General features: G+C 43.6%; 1 protein-coding gene across 5 annotated transcripts in view; it reads right to left on the bottom strand.

Moving 5' to 3' along the window:
* Window positions 1–13,207, bottom strand: part of NAV1 (neuron navigator 1) — a 220,471-nt gene that overhangs the window by 102,078 nt on the left and 105,186 nt on the right. Inside the window, exon 1 of one of the 5 annotated variants that reach the window (XM_068269464.1) lies at window positions 7,224–7,321. The exons of the other annotated variants lie outside the window; for them this stretch is intronic. Coding sequence (XP_068125565.1) covers window positions 7,224–7,240 — 17 coding nt within the window. The 5' untranslated portion in view covers window positions 7,241–7,321. Of the gene's footprint in view, window positions 1–7,223; window positions 7,322–13,207 lie in introns of those variants that run through there. 5 annotated transcript variants of the gene reach the window in all.

The following is a 13,207-nucleotide window of genomic DNA, read 5'->3' as shown; positions in this document are numbered from 1 at the left end:
AAGTCTACACAACCTGAGAAAGGCATGTTTCGCTAATATCCTGAACTCCAGTTAACCTCTTACATAATAGACTTTGCAGTAAACTGGAGTACATTATACGGATTTGAAAAAGCGACTTTCAAACAAATAATAAAAATCAGTTTCTTGCACTGTGACGCCAGGCTTGTTCAATATAGCGGTACAAAGATCAATGATTACGCACATCTGCAGTAACCCAAAACAACCAATTAAAATGCAGCTTATTCTAGTCACATCGGTTAAGACGTGGCTTGTCACTGGTAGCTCTCTTGGTAAATGCACTTTGCTCATCATCCCCATCCACCTTGGCACACATTATACTGTGTCTGTGCCATTGAGTGGAGAACAAATCCATGTTACAAGGCAGTTTCTGTGTGGGGCTTCTATGTTCTCAACTTGCCTATGTAGGTTTTTAATCCCATCCCCAAAAACATTTAGATGACCTCACTGCCCCCCCATTTAAAATGAACCTGAGGTGAGAGTGATGTAGAGGCCATATTTATTTCCTTTTAGACCCTTTGCACACTGGCATTGGTAACCTGCATTGCGTTACCCTTTCTTACCACAAGGTGCTGCAAGAGCAATGCAAGTCTATGGAGCCTTGCAGAGTTAATGCGGTGGGATGCGCTGGAAGCATCTGATCTGACATAGTCTGCATCATGTGCTTGACGTCCGCATCAACGTCAGAAGCAGTTCAAGTCAATGGTGACACAGGTTTCCTTTCAAATGTTGGTGGCGTCAGTGCGGTGCCACCATATAGCAATCAAACCCTGCGACGGAACATTGTGCTCTCACTACTCATTCAAGCCACAGGAAGTGAGCGGTAGAGAGCTGTTTTTGAAGGGTTGTTTGCTGCCAATTTCCTCATATCACAGGTGCCTGTAATTCATGAAAATAGCAATACGATGTGTGCGGCAAGAGCAACGCACCGCAATCCCACAGATTAAGTGATGAATTGGCCTCAAACAATACCAGTTGCCTGGCAGTCCTGTTGATCTTTGGCTATCAGTAGTGTCTAAGTCACAACCCAGAATCAAGCATGCAGCTAATACAGTCAGACTTGAGTCAGAGAACCTGATTTGCATGCTTGTTTAGGGTCTATGGCTAAAAGTATTAAGCTAATTACTCACCACCCGACGGAGGAAGATGGATCCAGCGATGTCTCCCCGACAACGAGCGTTCCATGATCCATCTTCCGGCCAGCAGGTACACACGACGTCACACGATGGGTGCAAACAGGATATGAGGCGATCACGGTACTCTGCTTGGAGTAATCGGGGGTTCTTAAAGATCCAATTGCAGACGGTCGTTGGTGCCGCTTGTTGCTATCGTTCGTGTGATCGCACAGCTGTATTCACGTTGCAATATCGTAGAAACGATCAAAAATCACTGGTCCTCAGAAAAATTGCGTAGTGGGTATGAGAGGCACAGGATCAGAGGGGCAGCTAGGCAAATAGCATTGTTTAAAAGCAAATAAACATGGCTGACTCCATAGCCATCTCACCTCGGGTTCCCTTTAAACTATGGTAGAGACATTAGACCATGACTATGGTTGACATTACATTGTGACCTCTTCTAAGGGACTGTTAGTGACAAGACTATATACACTGTTAAGTGCTGTAGATGTTAGCACTGTATAATTACATAATAATACTAAAGGGTCACTAATAAATATACAGTACTAGTAGCGGTGACTTTCCTCTTTCCCAGGTTAGACAATGAGACATCAGGCAGTTTTATTATGGCTAAGCTATACGGCACTTCTCTCCCCTGCAGCTTTGTGTAGCCAGCCCCAGTGCGTGCTCAGTTACAGCTCTGCTTTCATAGTACATGTACTGTACACAAACACTGATCAGACTGCGGTCCATCACTGTGATCTGAGCTTTCCGGTGCATGAGGTTTCCTGTGCTTTATAGTGATTGTCATCTGTGAATATCTGGGTTATTTCATGTCTGGCTCTCCAGAATGACACAGCGCTCACTTCACATCACTAACCTCCTCTTATCATAGGAAGGCTGGCGGCACAGAGTAAAATCGATGTGCCAAGATACAGATGAATGATGAGAAGTGCAGAAATTCACAGAAACCATCACATTTCAGTTAACAACAGAGAGTGTAGTAAGAGATGCAATTAGCTGCATTAGTTGCTAGGGGTAAGCGCACTTTGTATAATTAAATAAGCTGCATAATGTGTTAAGTGTCCACAGGAAACCACCAACATTAATCAGTATAAATCACTCAATTGTTCTCAGATTATTACGCCACTCTACCTGCTATCATATTGCTTCTTGCTATTCACAGACTGAAGTATGCAATACTCGAGCAAGATTTGAAAAGAGGAAAGTTGAAAAGCGAGCTTGACGTAGCTAACGGATGAGCGTATAAGGTTTCAGAGGAGGGGGGGGGGAGGGGGGAGTCCTTGCCCTACCTGGATGTCAGGAGTTCTGGAGCTCTGCTTTCTAACAGGCAACTCATCATTGCAGGGTGACTGGGATACTGAATGCTTCTTCACACTTCACAAGAGAGACTTTCAGCCACCTCAGGTCCGCCTCCTTTTGTCTTAAAGAGACACGCTCCACGCAGCTCTCCCTGTCTGACAAGCTTCCACATCCAAGACCAGGAAACTAAAGAACTGTGCATCACAGCCTGATCTCTAATGCTAAAGAAATAGCCATTAAAGAGGAACTACAGTGAAATGTCTGAGCAGGATGCAGCAAATAAAAACATAAACAAAAGGAAGTTTCAAAATAACATTCCACAGTGGCCAGAAAAATGCCCCCAACAAAGAACCCATCCTGTGACCACACACAGGCAGTAGTTATAAACAAAATACCAATCACCTTATTTAACACTAAAGAATTGAAGCCCTGTGGTCACAGTAGTCCTGTTCTGTTCAGCCCTGATCTTCTCCAGTTCAGGAGCCAGACAGTCCAGATCCCCCCCCCCTTCCTTCCATGAGGCACTGCAGCACATAGAAGTGCTGGAACACCTTGGCTTGCCTTCAGTGGGAGTAAAGATGGCCACTAACCATCTGCCAGACAATTGATTGTGCCCTCTAACTCCTAGAAGAGTTGGAATGTAAAGCGTCGTAGACACGTACAAGGACTGTTTCACATAAGAATTGGGACTCGATCTCTAGGGCAACAGTTTGGGGCCAAGTGCTGTATAGACACGTTGTTAGCCTGAAGGTTAGCAATGTGTTCTGTTGCCATGGAGAGGGAGAGGCGGAGAGACAATGGCACAGCCTACAACAGAGTGGCATGGAATGCTGGGGAGAGGGAAAGAACAACAGTGTTGGCCTGTGCTTAGACAAGATGTTTTGACAGGCTGGGTCTCTTACTGATGCATGGGTGCTCCCGTACACATGCTAGATTCTCGGTAGAGGCGGATTTAACCAACTAGCACAGCAGAGAACCATCTAGTATGTATGCGTACTAGATAAGAGATACAGATTCCAGTCTTATAAGGTAGAGCAATTTCACTTTCAGCCAATTTTGGAAATTCATAACAGGCGACAAATTGCAAAGATTAAATTGCAAGAGGCCTGTACAGCACTTATACACATTTCCCACATGAAATTTCACTTTCTTTGAAAACTACTACAAATACTGCAAAGTTGGAACTCTTGGTGGGGTCATATCAGATGATAGTGAGAGTTGCCAAAAAGTCAGGGCATTACAGTTATAGTAATGTGCAGAAACTGTAATGATATATCCAGAGCCCCAGATGTACTGCAGAAGCATTCTTACTAATGGCGCACACATGCTTCTGCAATTGCACTGCTGTTGCTTCACACACATTTTCATGCACTCCTCTCTATGATCTGATATGACCAAGAGTTGCAAACATTAACCGCCTAATTGCAGACATATTTCTTTTACCAAAGCTAGACTTCATAGGCTTTCCTCTGCTCTCCAGCTTTGGTAAACAAGTGCTTATATCACTAGCATCACAAACTTCTTCCAGTAATTACATAAAATGTGACTTAGAGCAATAATGGCTGTCACTGTCTCTCTAAATGTTTCTCTAAATTATATTTAAGCCACATGACTGTCCCCATCATTCAGTCATTTGTACAGCACATCCGCTAAGCAGAAAAGGTCTGAAACACACAGTCAGATACGTCTGGGCAATCAAGTATTGAGATTGATTTCCTAATCCGAAGTGTCAAACACCGTGCACACCTCTACAATGAAGTCTTTAACCTTTCTAAAGGGGCCCACTAATGAAACAATCTCGATTGTACAATCTGATCACTTTTATGCAATATGAGGGACTAGTCGCCAGTATCCATGCATATTATATTTACTCTAGTTCCCCTTCTACTACATAGATTTAGTAAAATTGTACAACCAAGATTATATAATTCGTGGACACCTTTACGTTCTTTTCCCAAGGGTTCTGTAAAGATGGACCGTTCAGCTGCATGTGCAAGTATTGTGACGTGTACAAGACCGGCAATTTATCACTCATTTTTAATCGGTCTGAGGGAGAATTCACTTCTGGCTAACAGCCAATCTGAACATTCTGACTGGATCGTGCGTGAATAGGAAGAGTAAATTGGTTCATGTGTATCAGCCCTAAGGAATGTTTTTATTTAATAAATCTACAACTGAATAAAGCAATGTAAACCATAGCAACTGAAGGCTGGGATACACAAGAGATCGCAAAATGCTATCGGATTGGAGGCGATTGCAACAGCGATTTACGCCTATCATGGTAGCGATTTGTAAAGAGTGTCAGCGATTTCATATCGTTTGTGATTAGCGATTCTCCATATGATTGGTGGATTCAAATGCACTGTGCTTCTGGGTAGTTTCAGAGCTTTAAAATCACATTGAAATCGCTTACATTTACGATTTATGGCGCTTTGCCCGCCCTCCTATACTTTGCAATGAAGCAAAAGCAATCACAAAATGCTGCATGTCCTGCAATTTTCAAAATCGCAATCACTCTATTGTACTCACTTCCATACACTTTCATTAGCAAAGCGCCGAAGATTCGCAAAACTCCAAAATCACTAAAAAACGGCCTCTAGTGTGCCCCAGGCCCATTCAGAAATGCATGGTTAGAGGACAAAGTCCAATAAGTATATTTTATATTACTGTCGTTGGATAAGTGAAAGCTGAATTTTAAATATTGTTAGGCAGCAGTCTTTGCCTTGTTAAATAAGCAGTTGTGTGTGTACAGCTAGGCACATGTTGTGTGTGTACAGCTATGGACATGTTGTGTGTGTACAGCTATGGACATGTTGTGTGTACACAGCTATGGGCATGCTGTGTGTGCACAGCTATGGACATGTTGTGTGTGCACAGCTATGGACATGTTCTGTGTGTACAGCTATGCACATGTTGAGTGTACAGCTATGGACATGTTGTGTGTGTACAGCTTTGCACCTGTTGTGTGTGTACAGCTAGGCACATGTTGAGTGTACAGGTATGGACATGTTGTGTGTACACAGCTATGGACATGCTGTGTGTGCACAGCTATGCACATGTTGTGTGTGTACAGCTATGCACAGGTTGTGTGTGTACAGCTATGCACATGTTGTGTGTTTACAGCTATGCACATGTTGTGTGTGTACAGCTATGCACATGTTGTGTGTGTACAGCTATGCACATGTTATGTGTGCACAGCTATGTACATGTTGTGTGTGCACAGCTATGCACATGTTGTGTGTGTACAGCTATGCACATGTTGTGTGGGTACAGCTATGGACATGCTGTGTGTGCACAGCTATGCACATGTGTGTGCACAGGTATGCACATGTTGTGTGTGTACAGCTATGCACATGTTGTGTGTGTACAGCTATGCACATGTTGTGTGGGTACAGCTATGGACATGCTGTGTGTGCACAGCTATGCACAGGTATGCACATGTTGTGTGTGTACAGCTATGCACATGTTGTGTGTGTACAGCTATGCACATGTTGCGTGTGTACAGCTATGCACATGTTGCGTGTGTACAGCTATGCACATGTTGTGTGTGCACAGCTATGGACATGTTGTATGTGTACAGCTATGCACATGTTGTGTGTGTACAGCTATGCACATGTTGTGTGTGTACAGCTATGGACATGTTGTGTGTGCACAGCTATGGACATGTTGTGTGTGCACAGCTATGGACATGTTGTGTGTGCACAGCTATGGACATGTTGTATGTGTACAGCTATGCACATGTTGTGTGTGTACAGCTATGCCCACGTTGTGTGGGTACATCTATGGACATGTTGTGTGTGTACAGCTATGCACATGTTGTGTGTGTACAGCTATGGACATGTTGTGTGTGTACAGCTATGCACATGTTTTGTGGGTACAGCTATGGACATGTTGTGTGTACACAGCTATGCATATGTTGTGTGTGCACAGCTATGCACATGTTGTGTGTGTACAGCTATGCACATGATGCTCTGCACATTGTTCAGTTTTTACATGAGCGGAGAAAGCCTGTCATTTCACACAGCAATGAGTTTCCTCTGGGCTTGGAGAATCCCCTTCCAGCCATCAACACCTGAATACAGCCGCCTCCTCCCCGCGCTCTCCCCTAGTCACTGCAGCGTTCCTGAACTACGGGATGTACCTCAGAGATTAGCAGAGCACACATGTGTCAAGAGGGGAACTAACAGCATTTAGAGCTCCAATGTGATATTTAATAGGTCAGGCTAAGTGTCAGTGAATCACTGCGGTCTTGTCAGTTGGATTTCACCACTGGATATAAACTAGGCAGCTGTACTTCTGCATTCACCCTTTGTGATCCTCCGTACAGTCACTTAACCACAGTATTAAATCAGCTGCCACTGCAGTCTCTACTACTCCAAACACATGTACATTACACAGAGTATAGTCATTAACAGTTAACAATGTCAAACGCTGTGTTCCCCTTGCCCCCCACACACCACAAGCCCCCCACCCTCAACACAAGACATGAATGCTTCGCATTGACTGCAGACACAATAAGGCAACCTTCACTGGCATAATGTGGCTCAGTCACACAAACTCCACTGTTACAGCTGATACACGTAGACAAAGGGATGAAAAGGGGCATTTATAAATGATGTAAACACAGAAGACGCTGACAATCAAACAATAGCGATGTATCACAGTAAACGTGTATGATTATTACAGTCAACATGCACAACGGATTTGTACTACGGCCATTCAAAGAGAAGAAAAAATAAGAGAGAGGTGTGTCTGATCACGCTGTACCTTTCTGTGTCCCCCATGCGGCTCTGTCAGAATCTCTCTGTTCATTGTTCACAGCACAGTGATAGGGGGGAGTAGAGTGGGAGACAGCTAGAGAAGGGACCCTGCACATGGCTACAGCGAACACAGATGTGAAATGCTCTGCACCTCCAGCTGTCACTAAGGAACACAGCCAAGAGATTACTAACCCTTTCCACACCCTGCTCAAGACAGGCGACGCTCCTCCTCCAATATTAACTGCTTCACTGCCACAGACTTCAAACAGCACACAACTTCTAACCCCTAACTTGTTACAAGTTTACTACTACCAGCAAAGGTTCTATAAAGGGCAAGGTTAACAGATCAACTAGAATGTGTCTGCCATTAAAGCGGAATATAACCCTGCATTTCAACTTTGCTCTAAAACATTATTTACAGTATATTATATGCAACCAGCATTTTTTTTTTACTAGACCAGCATTGGAAGGGTTACACAGGGCTTTAAAGTCCCTAGAGATTTCTGCAACCGAATCCGAACTTGAGTTAGATACTTTTTGTTTACAAATATGTGTTTATTATGACTCATCTCTCTCACTGAGAAGGAGCTTGGAGGACAGCCAAAGAGATGTATATATTGATAAACAGTTACACACTAACTAAATAGAATGTAACCATCTGAATGTCTGCATGGAACTTAAAACCTCTGTGTTTAACCCTTCCAATGCTGGTCTAGTAAAAAAAAAATGCTTTTTGCATATAATATGCTGTAAATAATGTTTTAGAGCAAAGTTGAAATGCAGGGTTATATTCCGCTTTAATATAAATAACATCAGTACTAACAAGGGAAGTAACAAAGCAGAAACAAAAGACACAGTGTTACTCAGCATGGTAAATATTTGTCTTCGCTATATTTTGATGATTGGATCTTTCCACAATGTGGTGCAGTTATAAGCTCAGACCTTATTGTGGTGAAGGGGTTTTGGCATGTGACAGTTAGGCACTGTGTGTTTCAGTGCAGTTTTATTTGTTTTTGTTTTGACACTATGCACTTTATAATTAAGTAACTGGAATCCCATAAGGTTGTACATTCCAATACAGAAATGATTCTATACATTGCCCCTTCTCCTCACCGTCACCAACCCCAACCTTTCAACCCATCTTCAAACCTAATCTTCTGGCCTTTCTTTAACTACCCACTATCCCAGCGCCTGTGCCAAACACTATCCTTTACATCCTTTTAGAAATACACGAAGGAGTAGTAGGTGCAGTAAGAAGGAGTAGTAGGTGCAGTAAGAAGGAGTAGTAGGTGCAGTAAGAAGGAGTAGTAGGTGCAGTACACTCAGGCAGAATGCAGTGCAGTTACCCAGCAGAGAAGGGAAGATGTGCATCATTGTGTTATTGTCTGCAGAGGAATTTCAGATTTATGCCTCGCACAGGAGTTTATATTTGTAGCAACACACTCTTGCTTATCTCCTAAGTAAGTAATTATGCATGCAATATACACTTTACAATATGGCCACACATGGCAGAATAGTCTCAATATGTTTAGATACAGTAGTTGCAATGCAGAAAGACACAACGGATTGGGTAATATAAGTTTTCTTAACCCTTTAGCAGCCAATTTATTTAGAGCAGGGGTTCCCCAAAACATTTTGGGTCGAGGGCCGGGTCAACATGCTTCAGACTGCTGGGGGGCCAGAGTATACATAAAATGATGTAGAAGTCTTTGTGGGCCAGACAGTGAAGCATACCCAGGTGACAACCTGCAGTCCAATTGGACAGCAGTGTCACCTGATGTGGAATTTGATTGGAAACCAGCGAATTACTGCGGGCCTTAGTTTGAGGACCACTGATTTAGAGGCTTGCAAGTGCTCCAGGCCAATTTATTTTAGCACATATTTTATTTCTTATCTGTTAAGATTTCCTTGCTTCTAATTAGTACTGATGTAATGTGTATTTATAGACACTTTCACTAGGGGGCAGTGTGAGACAATAACAGAGGACTTCTGCTTTCAGTTTTTATATTTTCTGCAAGCAGAGAGAGATCAAAGCATTCCAATAATTTACATCAGCACGAGTTCTGCCGACTGAGGTCAAAAGCAGTGTGCTTATCTCCAATGAGATAACTCTATTGAAGCTGCTAATGGGTTACAAGAGAAAATCCTTCCAGACTTCACTCTACATACGTTAAAAATGTATCACATCAAGAAAGTGAACATGCACAACCTTTATACTGGGTACACACAATGCTATTTCCCGTCCAACAATTAATGGACGGTCATGTTATTTCCGTCACGTCTGATCTGCTTCCGTTCGATAACCGGATTGATTTTTCAAAGTTATCACGAGAAAATTGATCCCGTTATTGATTGGGAGCAGTTTAGACATGTATGCACAATGCAACTTCCTGTCAGATTGCCATCAGTTAGATGGGAAATTGCATCGTGTGCACCCAGCATTAGGTTATAGCAGGTCTATAGCAAATGAATTCTCCAGTGCTCTGTGGTGGGGCTAAAAACAGTGGATTCATTTGGATACTCACTACTGTCACAGTGGACTAGAACCGCCAGATAGTTTTAGTAATTACAATCTGCACCTTTACATGAGCAAGAAGTAAAAATTTACATCATCTAAGTCAGGGGTCCCCAAACTTTTTTGGTCAAGGGCCCGGTCAACATACTTCAAAATGCTGGGGGGCCATAACACACATAAAATGATGTTGAAAAACGTTACATTGAATCAAGGTATTGATTTCCCCCCAATCATGCTCAGAGGAGAATTCCCAGCAGCAGCCATTCAGTCATGCGGCGCCCGAAGAACGTCTTTTTGCACCGGACAGTGAAGCATACCCTGGTGACAACCTGCAGTCCAGTTGGACAGCAGTGCAACCTGATGCAGAATTGGATTGGAAGCCAGCGAATGACTGCTCGCTGGCTTCTACAGTATGTGGATGGGTGGTGCCAGCACTGTTATTCCATATGCAGGCCGCCGATATTTAATGGTTCAGTGGGCTGCATCTATAAGTTATACATTATGTGTTTGCGGGCCAGTAAAAAAAACCTTGGGGGGGGGGGGGGGGCACATTCAGCCCGCGGGCCTTAGTTTGAGGTCCACTGATCTAAGTAGTTTGAGTGCATAAAACATGCATAAAACATTAAACATTCCTCTATACTCTGTTAAATCAGGCTTACATGCTAGACTGCTGGCTTATAGCATGATTTCCCAAAGCCTACATTTTACATAATAATAACAACAACAACAACAACAACAACAACAATAATAATACTTTACACCCTACCCCCATCTTTCTGGAGGCTTTCTATTGCTGCTATAGAAGAAATATGCCTGTTTCTTTGAGGCAGGGGTCACACTTACCGGCTTTCGTACGCGTTTTCTGCACAGAAAAACTGACTTCAACTGAGAACTCATGTTAATCAATGAGCTAGGTCACACTTTAATGCAGATTTCACATGCAGAAAAAAAACTGACATCTTGCGCAATTTGTCAGTTTTCTCTATAAATTACAGCTGTTGTAAGGTAGAGGTCACATTTGTCTTTCAGTTTTCTGAAAAGTGTAGAAACTGAAAGACAAGTGTGACCCCTGCCTTAAACTTTGTTCTTAGACTGGAATACTTGGCTCTTGAATTCTATAACGTAGTTAAAATATGTCAAAACAATGTAGTTACAATATGGATACACAAATGCATTATAGTTACAGGCACAAGCCTGAGTATGATAAGCCCAGACATGATAGAGTTAAGATATGCTCAGGAAGAATGTGAGAATATTAACAGTAGTCCAAGACACAATGTAAAGTAGTTGCATTATGCCCAGACACAATATACAGTGATTACACTATGACTAGACACAATCAGGAGTGATTACTGTACGCCAAGTCACACTATAGAGGAGTCACAATATGCCAAGACACACTAACGTATATGCCAAGACACACTAGAGTATTTATAGCAAGCCAAAAGGCTACGGCAGTCACCATACACCAAGATAGACTGCAAGGAAATTACCATATGCCCAGACGCAAAACAGGTTATGATCTTCCAACGCACAAATCAGAGAGATTATAATATGTAAAGTACATATGCAAAGTAGTTCAAATTTGTTCAAACACAATATAGAGCAGTTACAACATGCCAAGAGACGCTACAGCAAAGTAATGATGTGCTCAGAACACAGAGCAAAGCAGCTACACCCATATGCCCATATGTCGTACACTGGGAAACTTAAGTGTGTATCTCTGCCAAAATACTGCAAATGACTGAGTCTTCAAAATTGAAAGGGGAGTGACATGTAACATGATGAGATAAATGTGCATTTACATTCTCAATCCTACCTGTAACTAGCCTGTGTTCCTTTTATCCTTCATTTCTCATTGTAGTGGCCCATACTCACGGGCAACTTTTTGGCATGTCGCTAGCACACGGGAGCGTGTGCGCGACATGCCGGCGACAGCTCGTCGACAGGTCCCTCCACATACACACGGCGGAGGGACCTGGCAACTGATGCGGCGGAAGCTGTCGCTGTTGTCCCTCCCCCCGCCGGAAGCGCCGTCTATTTGCAATTATGTTGCTGTCGCTAGTCCGCGTACTCACGCGGACTAGCGACAGTTGCGGCGGCGACTGTCGCCAGGCGATTGACCGCGCCAATCGCCCGGCGACATTAGCGACAGGTCGGGGTGCGCGCCCGTGCAACGCCGCATACTCACGGGTGACCTGTCGCCACAACACGCGCGCACCGCATGTTGTGGCGACAATTGTAGCCCGTGAGTATGGGCCATAAGAATCCAGGGCTTTAAATGATAGTCTACTTTCCATGATAACTAGTTAACCTTTTGCCGACCGCGTCACGCCGGTGGGCGTGGCCGCGGCGGCAGCCCCAGGACCGTCTAACGCCAATTGGCGTAAAGTCCTGGGGCTCTGTTTTGAATGAGATCGCGCGCACGCTGCGCGCGCATCTCATTCTCGGAGGGCGGAGCTCCGCCCCCTCTTCAGTCTCCGAGCGGCTATTGCCGCTCGGGAGACTGTTAGACGGCGTAATCGCCGTCTAATTACCCGTACAGCACTGCGATCAGCAGCAGCGCTGTACTGGGGACAGCCGTGTGACACGGCTGTCCCCTCCTGAGCCACGAAGGTGATCGGCTGTCATAGGCTGAAGCCTATGACAGCTAATCACAGGGATTGGCCGGCGGGGGGAGGGAGGGAGGGGGCTATACAAGAGAGGGGAAAAAAAACTGTTTTTGTTTAAAAAAACAAATAAAAACCAAGCACAAATAAACAAACAAACACTGGGGTGGGCGATCAGACCTCACCAACAGAGAGCTCTGTTGGTGGGGAGAAAAGGGGGGAGGAATCACTTGTGTGCTGTGTTTTGCGGTCCTGCAGCTTGGCCTTAAAGCTGCAGTGGCCAATTTGATGAAAATGTGCCTGGTCTTTAGGGGGGTTTAACACAGCAGTCCTCAAGAGGTTAAAGGTCATACAACCCCTGTGTGGTTGAGAAACACGCCTGAGAACCATTGTTCAAGATTTGTCTGTATGGGAGCTAATTAGTAATAAAAAAAAACATGTTGTCATTCACCTGAGACCAACATAACTTTAAGCCAAGACTTTTAAAGCAAACCTGAAATAAAAATAAACTTATGATAAAATTAATTGAATGTGCTGTACAGCTAAGAAATAGAACATTAGTAGCAAAGAAAAGTCTCATAATGCTTTCCAGTACAGGAAGAGTTAAAAAAACTTCCGTTGTTATCTATGCAAAAGAGCTCCTCTTATCTATTTGACCCACTGGGTCGAATACAGTCCTGTTTTTTTTGAAGCACTTAAAGGAATACTATCGATTCACATATTTTTTTCAATTGACACAGGAATTGTTTGGGAAGTGCTGCTAAGTACTGGTGTATACATTTTAGTAGCAACTTCTTTGTTTACTGTTATCAAAATACATTCAAACTTTACTGACGCCAAAACTGACTGCAGAGCCATGAGGAGAGG

The sequence above is a fragment of the Hyperolius riggenbachi genome, chromosome 2, assembly GCF_040937935.1.
Source record: "Hyperolius riggenbachi isolate aHypRig1 chromosome 2, aHypRig1.pri, whole genome shotgun sequence".
In the NCBI taxonomy this organism is placed as follows: domain Eukaryota; kingdom Metazoa; phylum Chordata; class Amphibia; order Anura; family Hyperoliidae; genus Hyperolius; species Hyperolius riggenbachi.
Note: the sequence above shows the minus strand (reverse complement) of the source record. Positions and strands in the feature narration are given on the sequence as shown.